This window comes from Drosophila bipectinata, chromosome 3R, assembly GCF_030179905.1.
Source record: "Drosophila bipectinata strain 14024-0381.07 chromosome 3R, DbipHiC1v2, whole genome shotgun sequence".
Classification (NCBI taxonomy): Eukaryota; Metazoa; Arthropoda; class Insecta; order Diptera; family Drosophilidae; genus Drosophila; species Drosophila bipectinata.
Genome location: NC_091739.1, coordinates 4,082,761 through 4,105,008, shown reverse-complemented (window position 1 = coordinate 4,105,008; position 22,248 = coordinate 4,082,761). Strand labels below are relative to the sequence as shown.

The 22,248-nt window shown below is 41.6% G+C and overlaps 2 protein-coding genes across 2 annotated transcripts; one reads left to right on the top strand and one right to left on the bottom strand.

Moving 5' to 3' along the window:
* Nucleotides 1-10,259: 10,259 nt before the first annotated feature.
* On the top strand, nt 10,260-11,323 carry LOC108128030 (adenylate kinase 2). The gene has a single exon (XM_017245391.3). The coding sequence runs from the start codon at nt 10,350-10,352 to the stop codon at nt 11,220-11,222; it is 873 nt and encodes a 290-aa protein (XP_017100880.1). The 5' UTR covers nt 10,260-10,349; the 3' UTR covers nt 11,223-11,323.
* A 722-nt stretch (nt 11,324-12,045) lies between these two features.
* LOC108128020 (MD-2-related lipid-recognition protein-like) lies at nt 12,046-12,729 on the bottom strand. The gene has a single exon (XM_017245378.3). It carries the CDS (start codon nt 12,691-12,693, stop codon nt 12,220-12,222), a length of 474 nt encoding a protein of 157 aa, XP_017100867.3. The 5' UTR covers nt 12,694-12,729; the 3' UTR covers nt 12,046-12,219.
* Between the last annotated feature and the right edge of the window lie 9,519 nt (nt 12,730-22,248).

Genomic DNA, 22,248 nt, shown 5'->3' with positions numbered 1-22,248 from the left:
TGCCATCTATCGATGGGGTGCCAATTAAAATTGATTGAAAATTCCGGAATTCCTGGCATTCCTTCGGCACGTGGGCGCTTCCAACTTGTGCACCGAAACGGCAGCTGGCTTTCTGGCACTCAAGCAGCCTGTATCCTTTCGTCCCATATCTGGATTAGCATACTGCATTCAGATCTTTAATTGTCCCGACCATTTCGGTCGACTGCTTTTCCAAACTACCCAATAAAAAATGTTTCAATTAACACTTTTGTTGAGCAAGAGTGCAAAATAAAATGGAATGGCTTGAGGAAAATGCAGCCAGATGGCTAAATGGATGCATTTAAGTCACCCCAGCCCCTGCTAATGTAGCAAATAAAATGGTCACCTTAATGGATTTCTGTTACGCGGTCTAGCTCCGAATTGGACAGAAGGTGGCGAGGTACAAGCGCTCGCCATTCCCAATTTCTCAATCCACTAGGACCATGCTGAGCCGTTGATTGTCCTTGAAGCGCTGCCGCCGCTCGCCACTTAATCCAATAGCGCACATGTTGAGTCCTGACAATAGACTCCCTGACCCTGAGTCCGCGTACCACCCTCTGCCACCTTAAGCGGCTTTCACCTTGACGTTGCCACCACCATTAGTAGTAGCAACAAAAACAAGACCAGCTCGAGCCGCGGCAGCAACTTTTGGCTTCTTCCTGATTGCCGCACTAGCATGCACTCGAACAAATTTTTATTTTTAGGCTTAATCCTCTCTTAGTTTTTCTTAGGAAAGTTATAAGTGATAATAGTAATGAATGATAATAATATTTTTGTTTCTTATATTAACTTAAATATTTAACTCTAATTTTTTCCAGTGATCATCTAGCTCAGGCATATAAGGAAATCACTGCCAACCAAAGGGGAGGTCCTGAGGGTTGTGTGCAGGACCAACTGTTGTGAAAACTCGGAACGTGTAGTTCGCCGCTTTCCAGGACTTATCACACACACGCACGACCGCACCAACACTGAACCGCCAAAATTGGTGAACTTCTGCACCACCTTTGGGTGGCTTAGGCATCGACTGACGCATTACGATGATGTATTAGTAGTGGAATTAAAATTAAAAGCACCACAGCCGACCGAGCGGCTCAGTAAATTTGACAAGCCCGATCAGGTTGCCCCTTTAATGAAGTCTTTGTGCCGAAGCCCAGGCCTAATTAATCCCACAGAACGGGGAATGAACAAGCAACCCGAGGAGGAGAAGAACTTGGGCAACATCTGGGCTCTGTGACTGACATTAACTAAAGACCGCCGCCACTTGAGGCGAAATGTGTACAAATTTCAGCCGAATTTCCAATTGGGGCTGACAAGCGCGAACGGAGAACGGAGAATACGAAAAACACATTTGGGCAACTCGAATGAAAGATCATTCAGCTGTCAGAGTCATTAAGAAATGTGAAATCGTTTAAATGTGGTCCGCAAGACGTTTCTCAGAGGTTCCATAATACCATATTTCTTTCCCTAAACCGAGCTTTTTTCTCTGTATAAAGGGGGCTCACTTAAATGGGTTGAAGGTGGTTGGGGTTGGCGCCGAAATTGAACACATGGAGAATTGGTTTTGAAGAGTCGGAGAGTCACACAACCAAAGTACCTTCTCTGTTTTAAAAAATTTTTTTAATGAATCCACAGAACTACTCTATTTTTCCAAAATTAATAGCAAGCATTAGCAAAGGAAATTTCATTAAAATTAAACTTCCATTTTCAGTTCCCCAGTATTAAAAAAGATTTTTCGTAAACACTTGTGAAATGAGTTCAACTTGTTTCCCCCAAATCGCTGGCACTTCCTGTTCTCCTTTTTTTTGGCTGAGAGGTAAATAAAAAATTTTTAAAATTAATGCCTGTCTTTCATTTGCGAGGCCTTCCGCTCTGAACCATTCCATTTCAATTTCAGCTCCCTCCGAAAAAAATCCTCACTTTTGGGCCACACGTTTGGCAGTGCGAAACATTTTTATTACGAATTCGTGAGTTTCGCTGCAAATAGCAGCTCCGAATGCTATTGAGATATAGGGGAAGTGCGGGAGATATATGTCTAGTTTTACACTATTATTCAGGGGAATCGCGAGCGCAGGGCAAGGGCAATAAAAATACCCGAGCATATCAGGAGTCGGCGAGTCAAAAATATCAGGAATATGATGGTCTTCTAGTTAAGCAGCTGCCTTTGGCAGCGTGTGCCATTCGACACGCCTACAATAGTCGATTGTCTTAGGCCCACACAGATACGAACTCACAAAGACCTAAGTGCACTTAAAAAAATAAATAATTGCTAAAATTAACAATAGTTTTTCCTAAATAATAAATAAATATCTAGTTTTTTTGTGTATTGTGTCACTAGAGTCTAGTGACTAGACCTTCTTAAATTTTATGAAAATTAATTTTAAAACTATTTATTTCAAACTTTAGAAACAACAAATATTTATTTTCAGTGCACAAGATCATTCAAATTTCGGTACGTTCATTGAAATATGAACGATGAACTGGTGATAAAAGTGGACGTCACGGGGCGGGGTCTACGAAATTTTCATATAAAGTACCTTTTGTTGGCATTTTAATGGTGCGCTTTATGGAAGGATTAAGCACATAAACTTGTCAATAACTCGAGTGCCGCACTCAGTCTTAATATACCCCGTGACTGGCTCTTCCAATAATGTCACCACACTTTGACTAAGACTGGAGAAACCCAAGCGCAATCCTTGGATGGGGACAAGCGATTTTATTTATGAGCTCAACATTAAATTGTTGCCGCATATGTCGTGTGTTTTCGGGGGACAGGGCTAAGGGTAGAGCGACTTATTAAAAACAATCGAGAGCAAAACACCAGAAAAATATCCGAGCTCTTGGTGAACATTATTGATAAACATACCATAAGTTAGAGTCGGTTAATGGATTGATGGGGTGAAGAAAATTCCCATAATATTAAGTGAACGTTGATAACTAAGGCTCTTATTTTTATAGGTATAAGTTAAACAAGTTGTGGAAAGACCTAAGATATTATGGTTTCTGGGGTTGAATATATATAGGAAAAGTGTTTCACAAGTTTATGGAAAAATAATCTAGTCTTGCATATTAAATAACAAAGAAAATCCCCCACTCAAATTGTAATATTTTCCTCTTTCACCTGTCTGTTTCCTAAATATACAATCAAACCAAACAATCGATGAAGATCCGCTAATAAACTTGTTTATGCTGTAAGCTTCAGGATTTTCTTGAATGCCAAACATCCATAAAGATGTCCCCCCAGTAAGACAACGTTTAGGAAAAAAAAGATAAATGCAAAAAAATGGAAAACCAAATTTTGGGAGAAATGAAAATTGCAAGCCACCCAGACCAGGACCCAGAAGATTACAAACCCCTGCGGCAATTATTTTACGATGCACAAAGGTATTGTTAAACAAAAAAAAAACAGTAAACGAAGGAAGGAAACAGGAGCAATGGAGGAGCAAACAAGCCGGCAGCCAAAACAAAGCCAAATATGTTGAAATGCGGCCAGGACCAGGAGGAAAATTCATAGCAAGGATACCTCCCACTTGTCCGCCCCCAGTGGCAAACGATGCCGCAGTTCAATATGCAGCGGCAGGCAATATTAAAATATCTTAAGGATATTATGTTATTACGCACACATTACACAGCAGACCGAGGGGATGGCTGCGGATGTTAAGGACGAACGGATGGCTGGCTGACTGGATGGATGGATGGCAGGGCAACTCCACTCAAATGAGATAATTCCCTGTAAAATAATAATAATAAAATAAGCAACCTTCAGCCCAGCTTCGACCACCCACTTCCCACTCCCCTCAAGGTTTTTATGATTTTCATATTTTCGCAACCCCCGCCATTTAAGTGCTTTTCAATATGAGCAAAATGCATTAAAGGTATCTTTGTTTCTCGGTTTCAGATTTTCCCTGGCCGCCGGCTAGGGTAGGGCCATCGAAAAGGGGGCGTGGTAGTTTGGCCAACCTCCGCCCTCAAGTCAAGGGATTTTCGTATTAAAACCAAACACACGCAACCACTCCGGCTTCCAGGCTTCGGGGCCAGTGGTATAAATGTAAGGACCAAAAACTCTGATCCGCCGAATCAGCAGAAAAATAGAAACAGGGACCCAAAGACACACAGTATGTTGTAAAAAGTAAAAGAAAGCTGGAGCAAATGGGAGACAATTTTTAGTTTTGATCTAAATGCGTCAATAAATTTTAACACTTTCAGTCGCTCGGGCGACAGAAACAAAAGTCATTTCGAGGCTTACAATAAAAAAGGAGAAAATAAACGAGCGGTTAGGATTGCCCATGAAAATTGTATGATGGGTATATGAGTTTTTTTTTAACACAAATATTTTAGTTTTTTAAAATTAATAGAATTCTTAGCCTTTAAAAAAATTAGCCTTAAAAAATCGTAGCTTTTAATTAAATATAAATCCATTGTGAAAAGTTTGAAAATTTTACTTACAATGAGTGGTTCTACATGTATTGAAACTATTTTTTTGTATTCCAGGGTATCTGTAGGTCACTATCTCAACTTCCCTTCACGAACTGCCTGATTTTTGGCTACCTCAGCAGTTTCTTTAACTTCGCTCCCAGCTCGCTCTTATCAATGGGCTCATTTTAAAATCAACGCCTATTCCTTAAACTCCTGCAAGTCCTGCTTATTTACGAGAGATGTCAATGACTTGGTTTGGCTTTTTCCTTGGGCCGAGTTTGGCCAAGTTTTTCATTTTCATTTATGGCTGCAAATTGGGCCCGGCCAAACTTATCGTCCCATGTGCATCTCCAGAACAGCCGTTTTCAAAGGACTTTTTCGCCAGGGAGGGTCATTTTATCACTCAGTCAGTCAGGCAACCGGGGATTGGCTCGGATCCTGTGGCCCCAAAGTAAAGCAGCCGCAAAGAGCTCGCACAGAGTTTTAGCCGTAATCCAGCAAAGGGCCATGGACGGGCCAGATGGACAAACAACCCTGGCCAAAAATTTATCGCCACTGATAAGCGTTAATAAATTAATTAGAATTATTGAAATGCGTGGTCAGTGGAGGCCCTGGCCACTGATTCTGGTTTGGTTCTGGTTTGGATTCAGATTTGGATCCTGTTCCTGCGGCAGAATGCAAACACAGCCATGGACATGGGCATGAATAAGGACATGGGGACATGGATGTGCAGCCATTATGCGCTGATTTGTGTTGCGCACTTTTGCGGCACAGGCACAGGCCCAGGGCCAGGACAAGAGAGTCCTCCGCAGGACGACACGCACTTTGAATTAGTTTGTTTGAACTCTCTCCGGCCTTATCTCAAGTTGTAGATTTTCAACATTTTGTAGTCATTTCCGGCCGCACTTTGCATTTGCATTTTGTGCGGGTCCCCCCTCCTCCGGTTTTTATCAATTCAATTTACGCACTTGCATAAAGAGCTGCCGGCCGGCCACTCACTGGCTCTAAAAATGCCCTAAAAATTACAAGCTAGCAAATTATTTGATTTATGAACGCTCTCTAAATTTCGGTTAAATTCGTCCTCGCTCCAAATTGAATTTTCTACTATTTTTGTTGCCTACCTTTTGGGGCGGCGGGAAAACTTTCGACGTCTTGTTGCGTCATTTTTTCATTCTTTAATGGCATTAAAAAGTTTTCCCGCCGCTGGCCAAAGTTCTTAGTACTAAGGTGCTTTTTTTATTGGCGCCTGGACGTGTTGCCCCGCAGGAATCCTGTTCGTTTTTTATTTTGTTCCCAAGTCCTTGAGCTTAAGGTGCCACAACTCTGGCCCGGGCCAGGAAAAAAGAGGAAACGAAAAAATTAAATAAAACTTTTTTAGCTCACAAATGTTTTGCTGCTAATTGAAAATATCTGTTGGGTTCAATTAGACGCCGCTGCACCGGGCGGCGGCTTTAGCGGCTGACTGGCTACGCCCCCTTCTGCCACTCGCCCACTTATCGGGATAAAAGCGCAAAAAAACGCTGATTTTAGCAATTTTTTTTTTTGTGTGAAACTTTTCGCTTGTGTGGCGAGACTTTTCAGCTTTCCGTGAACAACTTGCAGCTGATGGATCGAATTAACTTGCTAGATTCGGGGTATGGAGTTTGATTCCAAAGCAAATTGTTGAAGTTTGGCTAAAGTTTTTGCACAATTTAGTGGCATACAAATGAGGACAGGACAAGACTTCACCTGCAGGAGACGCATTGATTAAACAAATATAAACTTATCAAAGGAAAAGAAAAAGTTTTAGTTACAGGTTAATTGGTTAGTTAGGCTAAGAAGTCTGACTAAAGTGGACAGGTATTAATCATATTTTATCGGAAGATAATAGTGCTCTAAAAAAACATTAAAGGTTTTGTTTAATAAATCAATAGGGTAGGTAACCAAAGAGATTAATCGAGGTATCCTCATTTAATAAGCCTCCAAAAGCCCACGGACAAACCCCCAATAAATAAACAAAATCAGGCATCAAATGACGCAACACAAATTGTCAATTAAAAGGTATTTAAGCTTAATACCCAGGTCACACAGCCCGTGTTGGCCTTAATCCACGTAAATTAGTGCAAAAATCAAGTGGATACCTTGCGATACACCCACCGCACGCATGAACACCCCTGGCCATCAGTTAGGGGGAGGTCGAGGCCAAAGAGTAGCAACCGACACCAATAAAGCCAACAAAGCGTTTTTAGGGTTAAGTCCATGTCAAAGTGTCAGTTTAGTATCGGTATCATGTCATGTTGTCTGCTCGTTCATGGTGGCTATGTTTCAGTGCTTGTTGTTGTTGCCGAAGGGGGCTATTTGGTGGGTGGATGGGGGAGGTTTTAATTTCGTGTGTGCTCTGTGGCAACATCAGGCCAAACAGACGTGTGCCCCCAACCTCACAAAAATAGCGCTGAAGGTGCAACGTTTTACTAATGAATTTAACAAGGATGCTGGCTGGGAAAACTGACAGAAAGGGGGATGAGTGGTAAAAGTGGAAAGTGCACTGAAAAAAACTCAATTAAGCAACTAATTAGCATATTTTTAATCCAGTTTGTTGGAATATTACTTACAATTTATTTAAATGAACCCTATTGTTTCCACAAACAAAAGGATGATTAATACATTTTTAAATACATTTATTCTTCTATTAGTGACTGATATTTTGCAAGTGCAACACGTTGCATCGTTGCATGCTCATTAAAATGTCAGAGGAGCAGAAAACAGTCTGGAGAAGAGTCCGTCTGGGGGCATCAGCTGCACTTTGTAGCCCTACTGTTTATCCTGCCAACATATTTTTCAAATGTTCCGTTTGCATAAGTGAAAAGGCCAAAAAAGGAAGATAACACATGGACTGGTGGACTGGTGTGTGACCGGGTGTGTGGGTTGGTGTGTCCAACATTGGCGTCAACACAACACCAACGAGCCAAAGGGGGAGAGTGGGCCAAAGGAGTGGGCTGCCAACAATGGCGCGTAAATTTACGGCTCACCTACGCGACTAGACGATTCTGACCAGGCCAGAAATCCTCGTGCAGGGAGACCTGAACATTACGGAAACAAGGGGTTAGGTCTAGGGGATCATGTGGCACATGTGTGCGGCATATTTAAATACGTTTTCCACGCGTTCAGGTTGCGCCTGTTAATCCAATAAAGTTGCGTAATTAAATTTGCGCTTCATTTGGCGTTTGTCAGGTTTGTTGTTGTGGTGACAAATTTAAAACCTGTTGTCTGCTAGCCCCCCAACCCTCTTTGGCCAAACAAAAAAATGAACTGGAACAGAAATCGTTGTACACGTAGTAATTTTTCAATTGCTGTATAATTGAAGGCAAACCAGCAGCAAACTTCCCCTCACAAACAAAAAAAAATGGGGGAAAAAAATTGGCAAAATATTGGCAGCAAATTGTCGGCATGACAAAGTGGTCCAGGACAAAATATCCCTGAATCCGGCATCCTGAATCCTGTTCCAGCCTGTTGATGTGTGGCTTTGTTAGCAATCGTTTTTACTTTTTTCCCGGGTCCTCTGGGGGAACTGGCACGTTGACTAGCAATTGTGTGAGCGGCAGATGAAAAATGATTTTTAATTGTTGGGCGTTGAGTGTTGAGTGCTTTGTGGGCCAAAGAAACAAATAAAAAATTTCAAAAATGTATGCTGGAAAAAAAAAAAACAAAATTCAGAGAAACTCTTTCCCATTTTGCGGTTTTTTATGCTGGCTGCTTGCTGACCGGCAGATGATAAAACCAGTGCAATTGTGAAATTGATAAGCAAAGTCGGCGACGACGACAACACACGGCACTCGTTACTTCCGGCCCTTATACGTAGGAGGAGCATTAGGGGCGGGTGGAGGATGTTGATAAGGGTCTGTAACCCGACGGAACGGGTCTCGAACTCGGAGCCGATAAGAACTGAACATCGTCCGACGTTGCAACCGAATTCCGATTAATTCAAAATGCTCCTCAGATGGCGGTCGGCGGACTTGAAAGGAGCTGACAATCTACTCCCTAGCACTAAGTACACAATGGAAAAAAATTGTGGAAATATATTTTAATTTTACATGTTAAATTTGAAATTTTACTTAGAAAGGGAAAGCTTAAGCTCTTTGTAGAAATCTGGAAGAATAATATTTCTGGCTGAACAAAGATTCTATTCATTTCTCTTTTTTAAACTGCCTTTTAAATCCCAAAATATTTTAATTTAGTTTTATTTAGAGTGCCATATAGCCACTATTCTCCTAAGAATTGGTGCCATGCACCGAACGTCACTTTTGCTTATCGGCCTGCTTATGCTAGAATTGCGCCTTAATTTCCAACGGTTGGCAATGGTTCATGCAAGTACTTACAATGAGGCTGTGTGCCATAATTTATTTAATACATATATGTTTCTTAGTCCAGCTGTAATCACTCCATCCCCCCAACTCCCCTTGCTTTTGTGGTTTTCTCAATCAGCGACTCTGTGAATGAATGCATAATGTATGTACACCCAAGAGTAAAGAGTATTTCAAAACTACAAGTTTTAAAAACAATTTTTTATTTATTTTTTTCATTTCGTTTCTTAAAAATCGCAAAGAAATATCTATATTGAACTAGGATTATTAATAATAATTTTTAAGAGCATTTGAAACTTCGTATTTCCGATTAATATATGCATTTTATGGGGCGACATCTTGTCTCCCATTCTGCGTGACTCGATTCGCGATTCGCGGGTTTTCTGTGATAGTTGCAGAACGACGACAATCGTCAGCGGCGGCTTGTGCCACAATTTTGGCGATTAAAAAGGATAGGGGCCAGTGGAGGGGTAGTACGTGGACCCTGGCCATAATGATGAAATGTAATTTAGCACACTGCCTGCCCCGACGAACGGCGAGATGAGATGAGAAACTGTCGGGTTGTTATCGTTGTCGTTGTCGCTTTTGCTTTGAGTTTAATTAAAAAGTTGTGCTTTTGTGGCAACAGCCGAAAGCAGTCACATCAACAGCCACATGCACTCATTTCTCACACTCATATTCATATTCATATTCATATTTTGATTTTTCGTTTCTCATATAATTAAAACAATCCTTGGTCCATCTTGAAGGCGGATCTCTACTGAAAGGCCGATAAACCAAAGAGCAAATGTTAAGGAAGCCAAGGATGCGATATTAGTGTGTGAAAGATATTAACAACATATTTGAAATAACAATATGGAGAATGTCCTGGCCAAGAAGCAGCAGCTATAGCAACAGGAAACAATTTTTCATCTTATGCTAGTTTTTATTAGCCACTCAGCCACCCACTCTCCTAGCCATACTGGCATTCATGGCATCCTTGCAAGGATACTTGGCTAAGCCGGGCAGCTCATAAGACAACATAAAGTATGACAGACATTTTGGCAACACTTTGCGGACCGTTAGCACTGCCGGCTTTTTAAATTGTTAATACAGCGAGGATACGCGAGGGTGGAGACAGGAAAAGACAAAGAAGCTGTCATAATTCGCTGCAAAATATTGTCACCCAAGGAAACTCCACTCATATGAGGCCAATTCGCCTTGGCATTTCTTGGCTCCAGTTCTGCCCCGACATTTGTTGGCCACTTTATATGGGCTGTGCTTCAAATAAACTCAAAGTGGCCGGAAGTACGGGCCATATTCTAATATTGTAACGGAAGCAATTAATATGATCATAACAATAAGCGGAATCTTAGCCAGAGTCATCTTAATGGCACTACTTGGGAAAATGAGACTAGGATGGAAAGGAAAAGAGCTTGAACAGGATATGGAAAATAACCCTTCCAGAAAATGGTATAGAATAATAAAGAAAAGTAGCCTTTGAATTTCCAATCCATTCGTATTTCCCGCTGACTATAACAGTTCAAGAAAACATATTTATTTTTCCAAATAGGATTCCACCAGCTGTAATCCGAAGCCATGTCCTTTCCAACCAAGTTCGATCAGTCCATGCTGGTCCAGTTCAGCGCCGCTTTCATGTATTACATCGAAAAACACAAGCTCATGGAGGTGATGAGTCGCCTCCTGGCGGAGATTTCTGTGGCGGATCAGGTCCCCGACGTTCGTCGCTGGTTGGGCGAAAATGTCAGTAGGATCGGAGTGGACATTTACAGCAAGTGTCTGGATGCCTTTCAGCGTGGAGTGGCGGGAGACTTCTACCAGCTGCCCAGGAACTTTTTCCACAGGATAGTGCTGCATGGTAAGCCGGGGTCGGGTCGGAAATCCTTGGCCCATGCCCTGGCCGAAAGGTGGGATCTTTTGATCCTAGATGCTGATGTCTTGGCCTATCACAGCATCAATGGGGCGGAGCAGAATGAGGATACGCGCTACCTCCAGTATGCCATTGAAAAGGATTGCGTTTATAAGAGATCCGAGGCCATAGGGAATCTCATTCAGAAGAGGCTTCTCAAAGACGACGCCCTTCACCGAGGTTGGATCTTGATCAACTATCCGAATAACCAGTGCGAGGCTAGGGAGCTCTTTGAAGGCTTCACTGTACCCCCCAACAGATTCATATTCCTGCAAATCGAAGAGCGTATGGCTCGCATGCGTATCCTGATGAACAGCTACTCGCCAGGACCGCAGGCGAATATCGGTTACCTCGATCGTCAGATGCAGCAGTTCCGGAAGAGTGAACCTGCTCTCAACTCTTACCTCAGCCAGAGGCGAGAAGTCGTCTATGTGAACGCCTCGCCCTGCTTCGAACAGGTCAAATGTGAAATCATCTCGGCGTTAACAAAAACTCCCTATGTTTTGGGTAAAAAATACGGTGAAGCCAATGCCGAAATTTGAATTTGATTCCCGGCAGTCCAGCCTGCATCAAAATTGACTAACAATGTGTTCTTTAAGATTTTTTCTGATTACTTTCGGTTATTATTATTTGCTCAAGTGTCTGCTGTTGTTTGTGTTATTATTGCCTTGGTTTCATTTTTTTTTTTTGGGGTCAGGCCTAACAGATTCCTGACCATTCCCCCAGCCATCCAGAAATTATTTCTAGGTAAACATTAAATGAAAGTAAAACTCGGAGGGGAAATGTACAGAGAAAAAGGATACCCCGCAACAAAATAAATAAATTAATAAAAAAAAAATTTGAAACTAAAAACTCATCTTTTAATTTATTTCATATTTACTATATATTTTTTTAATATAACTAAAACCAACCCCTGAACACAACACTCCTTATCTCTCACTGAGTACTGAGTATGAAAAGCGATTTGCTATTTGAATATTTCCACCACTGAAAAATGTAAAAAAAAGAAAAACAATAAAACCGAGAAAAAAAATGAGTGGAAAAAACGAGAAAAACAAATGATTTTATGACCACAACTTAAGTGCTCAATTTTTAATTGTTTGACGACGCTGATAAGACCGACGGAGAAAAGCTGAGAGTGGAAAGTGGGGCGGACTTTTTAATGGCACCCAAAAGTTCAATCAAAGTTTTAAACATTTTTCTTCCACAGCCGGCCCGCGGGGCCTTGGGACTTAAATTAGTCGCCAGCAGGTTGATGATTATTGGACCAAATATCTTTATGCCACGAGGTCGTCCCAAGTGGGTTGTAACCACTCAACAATAAGAGAAGCCCAGGCCCATTAATAATTAACAAAACTCACTAAATCGTTAGCAGAAAATAATTTTTTTAATTGCAGAAAATACGGACAATGCAAGGAAACATTATTTCCATCTTTCGAAAACCAAATAGTTTTTTTGAATACTTTTCCATCAGTTTTTTTATGAAGAAGAAAACGTGTTCCAACCTTTTATGAATAAAAGAAAGTGAAACTTTTCTTTTTAACGCACAACCTTGATGTCGATGGTGAAGCAACAACGTTTGCCGGAGGAAGGATCCTTGAGAGCCCATCGGATTGTGTAAGGACTCAGTGGGAACTTGGCTTCGATCGGGACGTCGATGGTGTAGGTCTGCTTCACTCCACTCTTGGCCGGGCAGGAACTGTACTTGCAAGCATCGCGATCCAGGGTCAGCAGGGGCAGCTCCTCAGTCTCGGACTTGGCCCATCCCAGGGTGGCGTCCAAGGAGTCGGCATCGAAGTTGGGAGTGTAATCGAAGCTCATTTGGGATGGACGACGACGGCGGATGTTGCAGGCAGCATTCTTTTTGGCCTCCGGGCAAGGAGTCACACGCACCTCGCTGATGGTGCAGGTGTCCACACTGTCGGCGCACGGCACGAAGTTGACCACGTCGCCGGAAACGGAGCCGAGGACCAGGACGGCAGCCAGGAGAAGCAGCGAGCTCGAACGAAACATGGTGGATTGAAAGCCGGACACTGAATGCACGAAATGAGGCATAGAGCGACCTGCGAGCTCGACTTTAAAGCCGGCTTATCTCCCAGCAGCCGGTGACCTTTAACCTCCGTAGAACCCAAGTGCCTATCGTCATGAGTACCAAGCAATCTCAAGCGTGTTTAAAATGATAAGATAGAAACTTATAAATAGATTTATTCCGTTGTTTAAGTACTCTTTCTATAAATTGAAAAAAAAGCACAAATATAAAATATTTAGAAACAAATCAGCTTTGAACTTGGTAATTTGATCAATATTATTTTTATAATTCTTATAATTCTCTTAACAATTCTGTAGAAGATCTAGACCCTACTTAAAGAAGTGTATACTAAGTACACCGCCAATCCACCATGTCAGGCTTATCAGTTTTGTAGGCCTCTGTCCCCAGAGTTATCTCCAAGCCGACGGCGTCAAGGTAAAACGAGCCTAATTAATTATTATATTATAGATAGGCAGCCAAGAATCTGAGCCGTTCAGAAGAGTTGAAGCCAAACAATACTAATGGGAAAAGAATTCCTTTAAATATCCAGAAACAAATGATGTCCAGTTGAGGTTGTCAGCGACTTTGTAGCAGATCTAAGGCATCTGCTTGGGGCAACCAATTGATTTGTGGCACCCTATAGCCCATACTCCCATATACCATATGCCAAATAAATCGTCACACTTTTCAGTGTCAAACCCACGGAATTGAAGCCGCCAGTTGTCAGTCAGAGAAGTCGCAGATGAAAATGAAGCCAAAGTCGAGCGCACGTCTGAAACTCGAGACAAATCCCAGGGGTTTGTACTTTTTTTTTGAATATACTTATGTACATATACTCAGAGATAGATAGATGCATTTTGACTATCGAGATGGGAGCTGTCAATAGAAGGCAGCCCGACAATTGCACGGCTCATTTGCGGGAATGCATGTCAACAATCGGGAGACAACAAACAACAGGCAAGGCGAGTGACAACCTGACACCCCAATGTCACCCTATGCTAGCTACACTGAAGAAAAAATTAGCTACATATTAGCAATATATATTCAAATAGCTTTTTTATATAAAGCCATTGTAATAAGTACCATTAATTCCACCTACTTCTGACTGTTTCAAAGCTATGAATATTTTAAATTCCCAATCCATTCTCTTAAATATCACCCTATTTTGCCCAGTGCATTTAGCCACGCTTGCATAAAATCGTAGTTTCCTTCTATAGCCCCAGGAAGACCCCCAGAAGAATGCAATTAGTCGCTGAGGAGAACACACAATATTTTCCCAGTTTTTACCAATTTTTCCACATCTCCGTTTTCATATGCAAAACATGTTTTTGCGTTCTCAAATTAATATATCCTATCCAGAAATTGATAGAAAAGTTTTGCCGCCAGCGCATAATTAACACTCGACAAACGCGTTTTTCGCCGCCGTAATGTTTTTCGCATAAATTATATGAAATATTCTGACCTTTTTCTGGCTTCTTCAGTTTCATAGTCGGCGACTTGCGCCTTTTTTTTATCGGAGTCCAGTGGACGGTGAATCAACATAGGCAAACCCCAAAAGAATAACCAAAACAGAATTAATTCATTAAAGAAATATGCAAAACATTATTCGAAAAAAACAACAAAAACAAGCTGTGAAAAAATGGAAAAAGTATCAAGAACTCGGTGGCAGGGTGCCAGAGCAATCAAAAAAAAATTATAAAATTTATGTTTTATTACTTAATGAACTTACCGCAAATTAAGCCAAGGGTGGACGAGGGCAACATCCAAGGGAGTTGAACAAAAAAAAAGATGAGGCCTTGTCCTCAATTAATATGCAAAAAATGTCAACAGCAAACGGCTGCTCATCAAAGTTGTGGAAAAAGAAATCGTCAGGAGCAGGAAAATCCAGTTCAGGACACTTGAGAAAGCAACAAGGAAGAGTGTCCTGACTGCAAATTGGTTAGCAATTAATGATGGCCATTTTTTAATTGAACTCACGAGTACTAAGAGAGGGGGAGAGAAGTTTCTCAAGGAATAATCAGAAAATGTTAAATAAAGTGAGGAATTTAAAAAGTCTCTTAGTAATCGCTTAAATTCTTTCTAATTTCATTTGATTAGCCTGGATTGTGTGGCTGAAGAACTCTTTCATAAATTGCAGATGATGCCAAATCTGGCCATCATTTGCAGGTTAAATGTAGCTTGTGATTTGCCCAGATTTCAGCTCAACTAATCTGACATTCCTCCCGTCCTTTACCCCAGAAAAAGAAAGAAATCCAAGCCCCTATTCCCCCGGGCACAGAAATGGGGGCGGCGAACTTGAGCAAATCACCTCAAGGGGCCATAAAAAGCGCACCACGCCAGCGGCGAATGGAAAATACAAATAAAAATAAGCGCCAAGCAAAAGCCGCCACAGCAAAACGAAAAAATAATGAACGCTCCGGAATATCTGTTACTCCCAAATTCCAAGCTATTCCTACCCAGAGTATCTGAGAGATTTTTATTTCTTGGAATAATCTAGCGAGCACACGACTAATCTTCGTTTAATTTCATTTGCGCCAAGTAAACCGAAATTGAAACTGTCTTTGGGGAGGGGAAGGTGGTAGGAGAAGGTGCAGGAGTAAGTGTACCTCCATTTACTGGCGGCAAGGACAATGTAAGGACATTTAGCCGAGCAGTGCAACATTTCATTGGCTGACTCGCCGTCGCCGTCGCCATCGCCTTCGCCGTCGTCAGGGAGATCAAAAGTATGCGACACCGTGGCTTAATTCGATTTTAACAATTGCAGCCAGCCAATGGCAAATGCCAAAGGACTCGAGGTCCTGCTACCCATTTGCCATTTTCTCCTTCCAATCTTGGCTCTAATTGAAGCGAGGGCGAAATATTCGACACTCAGAAAAGAGACTATAAAAATTTCACATACTTGCTTTTGGAAAGCTGATGGATATTATGACCAAGCTATATCTCAGCTTATTTTTCATAGATTTATTTTGTATTCCATTAAATGTTTTCAATATTTTTCTCAGTGAACAGATACTTTTCTTTGGGGAACATAAAATTAATCCGACGTGTGGCGCCGCTTCTTTGTCAGCGTCTTCAGCGATTTGAATTTAAATGTCGCTGCTGATGCTGCGATGCTCCGTCTTTTTGTTTTTTTATTCGCCGTTTTATTTTCCCAGCTAAGCCAGGCAAAAAAATATATAAATAAAAAAAGAAGAGCCATGCCATGCCAAGTCAAGTCAAAGAACCTTCGCGGATTGAATTAAACGTGTCCTTCGCCCCCAACCCTAGCTCTAAAGCTTCGCTTTTAGGTGTGGACAAAGGGAAAATGGTATAAGGAGAGAGGAGGGCAGACCAGAGACTAATCATCATCAGCTTCATCTGAGTGTATTGAAAATTTTATTGCCTGGAATAATTAGGCGAATTAAGCACACAAATTAATTGCCAGTCGCAGAGCATATGTGAGAGAAAAATACCACAGAAAATGGAAAGAACGGAGCATCGAGTTCAAACTGATTTACTTTTATAGGCACAAAGCCCTGTCTCTAGTTTACGATGACTGATAAAAAGATAGCAGTTCTATCGTAGAACTAATCACCCATTGAAACAATTAAACACAAAGGCAATGGACCAATTCTAAGTCATAGATGTTAGTCATTTATATTTTTGTGAACATGGGAAAAAGTGAGATAACTTGTAATTTAATATTTCTTTAACAAAGTTTCTGACTTGGATCATATATTTAAAAGTCACTGTTTAAAAAAGCGTCTTTGTATTTGTCTCCCGACATAAAAATTAGTGGAAACATATGTATCATCCTTGCACCCAAACAAACACATTTCATGCAAAAAAGGTTTTTAATTTAAATTTCTTGAGTTGACGTGTGGCATGTGCCGACGTTGTCGTCTTTGTCCCCTGATGTCTAGGTCTGAGCTACAGTCTGAGTCTGCAGAAATGTGGGCAACGGAATGGGGGGCGGGACCGAGCTAAAGAAACTACCCACATTTAAGAGCCACATCACATCCAAAGTCTCATACCCATACCCTTTCATTGGCCATGCACAATTGACGCTTACATTGTTCTCAAGAATTATTATGTGGTTCCCAGCATGTGTGTTCCTGGTTTAAGTTCCTGTTTCCTTGCAGCCCCTTCTTTTCCCTCACAACCTTATCACTTTACCTACAGCAGCAGCTACAGCGGCAGCAGGAGAAATTGGTTACAATCTCACCCAAAAAGAATGGCCATTTTATCTGGGCCATCAAGTCCAACACACATGTGGCAGACCCTCAGCCTTAAATTGAATCCCTTGGCGAGTTGAGGCGGAGGTGAGCAGGCTCTTTAACCCACTCAACCACTTCTGGGGTATTTCTTTAAAATTTTACACAAAGAAAAATAAAGGAGGTAAATGAAACACAAAAAATAAATATAGATATTTAGACTAGTAGGCTATACTAGGCATCGAATTTAAGTTAAATATATGTAAATGCCCTAAGATTAACCTTACACGCATGAAATTCTTAAAGAATTTTGTGAATTTTTTTTCTTTTTCTTAGTGTCTTGCCGCCTTAGCTTGTGGCCTGTGAAAGGCAAGACAAATTTCCCCTTAATCCTTTGAGTGGCGACCACTTCCTTGGATAAACCCGAAGCCAATTAATAAAGCTGGGCAAAAGGCGCACACTTTCCTTGGGCCTCTGCTCATGTGTGACCCATAAATTTTCATTTTATTGGCCAAGGTGCGCCGCTTTTCCGTTCCAAACAACATATAGTAAGCAACACCCCCAAAACTTTTAATTGTAATTAATTTTCGAAACATTTCTTGGCAACGCCAGGCGGGTGGTCCCCTGGTTTTGGGGATTTTGTCTGCCGATTCGGATTTGGATTTTTGTTTTCAAGTGCTGCCAAAGTAAACACCGTCGGACACGAACACGGCGAACTATTTTTGAAGCCGCCTTTGGAAACTGTGAAATGTGAAATGCTGCCTTGCATTTCGCGGTTTCTGCCCCATTCGCACATCTGACTGACGTTTTGTTTGCGTTGCAAAAAGCCAAACGCCCTGGGTGGCCACAGAAATACAGCAAAAGCGGTCCGTTTTCAGGGAAGGAAGAGATTCCCCCTAAATTGAAATGGTTTTTGGTCAGAGACCTTACCAGGTGATGCCTGGCACTTGAACTTGATGCGGAATGTGACAAGGACATGGGCACATTCGCTTGACAGACGTTTGGCTGAACAAATAAGAACAGACAAAGTTGCAGAAGATTGCTTAGACTTTAATATTTTCTACATTTTGGGTATCATATCTCTCCATTACTGGTTGGAGCAAGAAAACTTGGCACAAAACTTTCAACCCTCGTATGCAAATGTCTTGCTTCTTTATCGAAACACAAAGTTTCACATATCCCGCAGGACATAAGGGACATGCAACACGCATTATAAACTATGGACATTGGACAGGAGAGGCGACAAGTGTGTGCCGTGTGTTTATACACTCAGGAAAAAGTTTATGAAGCTTTCAGCATGATTTTCTTCGGTCTGGTGTACAAACTTATTCTCCAATATTATTTATAGTGTCTTTATAGTTATGTCCCTCGCAACATGTCCCTCGCTGGGATTCAACTGAGACAAATGTCTTGGGCTCGAAGGTGATTCCACACCCTTCTCCTTCAAGGACTCACTCTTTTTGTGGGACCCTTTACCAATTTATAAAATTTAACTGGCCGCCCTCCAAGCTCATTAAGAAACGAGAATCGTTCTCGAACCGTACGTAGTTAGTCGTTAGACTATTAAGACTAATGAGGGTAACGCATAAATGTATTTTCAGCATCTAAAACTAACCCCCAGCCATTTATATAAATGCAAATTTATCAACCACATGATTTCATTGCTGGCCATTTCCAAAAGTTTACCCAGCTGAGGCCCTGAACCTGATTCTAGCTTCCAACCTCATCTGGTTGAGTCACGTAAGAAATGTCGCATGTGGGCGTTCCGTCATCATTCAGATTATAATTCTGAACCAGAATCAGTGTCTGATTCCTGCCGCATCTCGGAATCGTCATCACAAGGTGCCGTCTTTGGGATCGAGTGTCGAGTGTGGAGCTAGCAGAATTCAGCACGTTTCGCATTTCGGGGCAGTGTGTTTGTCTTGTGCTTTCCGCGAATCGCAATTTGGGCGGTCGAAAACAAAGGTTTTCGAAACAATCAAAACAATGCTTTTGTCTTTGTACAGTTTCAGAAGCTACCAATGAGAAAAGACGAAGGTATTCAAATATTCACATATATGTACATACATATGAATGATCACTAGTCATGTCTATATAATATTGATTTTTTGGGAAATCATTGAGAGGTATATCTCATTGAATTCCTAGATCAGTTCCCTATTGATCTGCTTAAAAACCTCTTAAAGCCTCTACTATATATGTATATATAGCGTATACTATTTAGGTAAGCAGAATCAGGCTAATTCAAAGTCTTGAAAGTTCTGAACCAAAATCAGTGTCAAAAATAAAACAAAATATTACAAATTAAAAACTCTCATACTTTCAATGAAACAATTATGTACCTCTTAAGTTAGTGCTATATAAAATACCCTCAATTCTTATTACCTATCAAAAACTTTGACTTTTATTGTTTGCCTTTCGCCGGGCGCGTCCTTGTCAGGATCTCACCTATCGAAAGCCAGGTCTTAACCGCAAAGTGTTAAAGTTCCTACATGGCTTACCTTCTTCCCACAGCCGAGCTGCCGAGTTACTTCAGCTGCCGAACGCCGAGGCCCCAAAAAGCAATTTGCGGACGTGCATGGAAAACTTTTACTGGCAGCAAATTGAAATTAATGTGAAGTTTCAGCAAAAGTGGCTTAAATGCACACACGGGCCGTATTTGGGGAATTGCTGCAGGACAGGATAGGATAGCAAGGGACAGGATGGGACAGAAAACTTTCTTCTGGCTACAGGATTCTCAAAGATACTTATGTTATTTTGAAATACTTAGACGTAGATATTCAGGATAGTTTTGTGCCTTTGGCAGTCGCTGAGCCGCCAAAGCTGTTGATTATAAGTTTCTTTTTCGTGTGGGACACCTTCGTAGCAAACTTCTGGTAACTGATATTGTGGAGGGGGAAAGCCTTTCCCAGGATATTCACTTCGATTTTCTTGGTTGAGCTAACGATTTGTGAATTGCACTTCCTGTCGGTAAATAAGAGAGAACTATAAATTCCTAAAATGTTCTCGGCTCCTTGAGAGCAATTTGCATGCATGCGTGATGCTTTTCGAGATGCCTTTCTTCGAGGTATTGCTTTCTTACAGATACGAGTATCTGTATCTGTATCTGGAGCTACATCTGCAATCTGAATGTGCGTGGGTGGGGGTTTACCCTGGCATTTGTTGGTTTAACAGCAAAAGTTTTTCTTTCAAATCGAAAACTAGAAAAACGTTGCATTTTATGTTGGTGGAACATCCAGGCGAAGTGGTTGGTGAGCTTTTTCAAGGATCTTTAAGGCAATTTCCCAAAGAGCTGCATGGGGCCAACTTTATTAATATGTGCGGGAAAGTTTGGTTTGATTACTCAGATATATGGCTTTCGCCATACCCTTCAGGTATACCCCCATAAATACCCGATATCCCGATTCGTTTTTCTTTACTTTGCATCTATTTGCATTTAATATTTGTTTGTTTGTTTGCCGGCCCGGAATCCTTTGTGCGGAGCGTGTTTGTTTTAAGTGAATGATGCAAATTTGATGCTCTTATATAAGCGCAAAACTTTTGCACATGAACATGAATAGAACTGGCAGTGGAACCGAGAGCAGTGGGACTTGTAGATGCCGAATCGGAGTCTGGAGTTGGAGCACATCGAGGAGATGCAAACTTTTATTGCGGACTAAAATGAACTTCCGCCCGGGCAATGGCAAGGAAGTTCATAATTTCAGCTGATTTGAGAAAACTTTTCGCCACATTCGCAGGCGGGGGAGCCTCTAAAACATACATATATTTGTATATGGAGGGGTCCTCTCAGCAGTTGGCAGTTTAAAGGCAATTTGCTTAGCTTGGCTTGACTTGACTTCCATTGGCTCCATGGCTGTTCGGGGCTGTTGACGCTTGTTGACAAAGACATTTGACGGGTCAATTCGGATTCAACGCTTGTTTTTGCGCGGTCTTTACACTTAAAAAAATCTCCAAAAATATAAATCTTTTTATCAATTATAAACTATTTCCCTTACAAATAGAGATCCACATGATTCTTTCTTTCAAGCAAACATTTTCCACAGTGTGCCCTTGTTTCTCTTTTCATCGTTTGGCGCGAGACAAAATAGCAAACACGCAGGACATTTGATTTGTTTACACAAAGGATAGCTGCGGAGGAGTGCAAGGACTATGAGGAAGAAGTGCGGCGGGCAGGGGGAAGTGGCAGCCGCATCAGGAGCAGCAGCAGTGACCAAAAGGCGTAGGTACACACAAACCGTATCGCTGCCATGCATCTGAGTATCTCTCGGATACGCAGTCGAAGCCAGACTCCCGGCATTCGCCATGTGTTGGCCAAATGTTTGCCACGGCATGTGAAAAATCTACCTCCCTTGCCACGTACCCCTCCCTGGCATTTTTCCTGCTAGGTGTGAATCCGCATGAAGCTGAAACCGAAACAGAAACCAAAACCAAAGCCGAAGTTGTATCTGAACCTCGACTTTGACCTCGAAAGGCAAACGGAAATCAAATGCAGACATTGCCTTTCTGTGTGCGTGTGTGTTTGGGCTTGTCCTGTCCGCATCCTTTTGCCGCATTTTTATTTTAGGTACAAATTTCACACTTTGTTTATGTTCGAGCCCACCCGCCGTGCAAACTCCTAAATTCTTATATTTTTTCTGGTTCCCTCGTGCCATTTTGGGCGGCGTTTTATTTCGAAGGCGCACCGGCGCTTCCAACTGAAAATTTTGAATGGGCGGTAACGCCTCTGTCCGTCCTCTTCTTTGAGTTATGAATTTTTACATTTTTTGGCCAACACATGAATACCTTAAGGTCTTTAAGGTCGGATAGTACAAAGTCAAGATAAAGAAGGGGGTGTTGAACAGCAGAATAATATTAAAAATTCTATATAACTTGTATTAAAATCAAAGTTAGACCTTAAGATCTTACATCTTCACTTCAAGACTAAAGACTGTGGGAAAGTTATCCGTATCTTAAGACTCGCTATCTCAATCTCAAATATCACTTTTGAACTCCAGGGCCCATCGATCATCCAGATCAGCCAGTCTGTGACCCAGTCCCCTCACTATTTTGCACTTCTCCTTGCCAGTTGGGGGGAGTCCAAAGTCCAAAGTTTTCTGGCTTTCTGGTATTTCTTGTTAATTAGACAAAATGCACAAAATGCACCAACCGCGATCATTTGTCTTCATCAAAGATCCGTTGATAATGTCGTTCGTAAGCTGCAATTTCATTTTCATTAACTGCATATCATCTGGGGAAGTGCAAAAATTTGTTTAGGCGCCAACAAATGCATTAAATTTACTATCCATCCCGATCGACTGGCGCCTACTTCAAGTTAAACAATTAAAATTATATGCGAAATGTGACAAG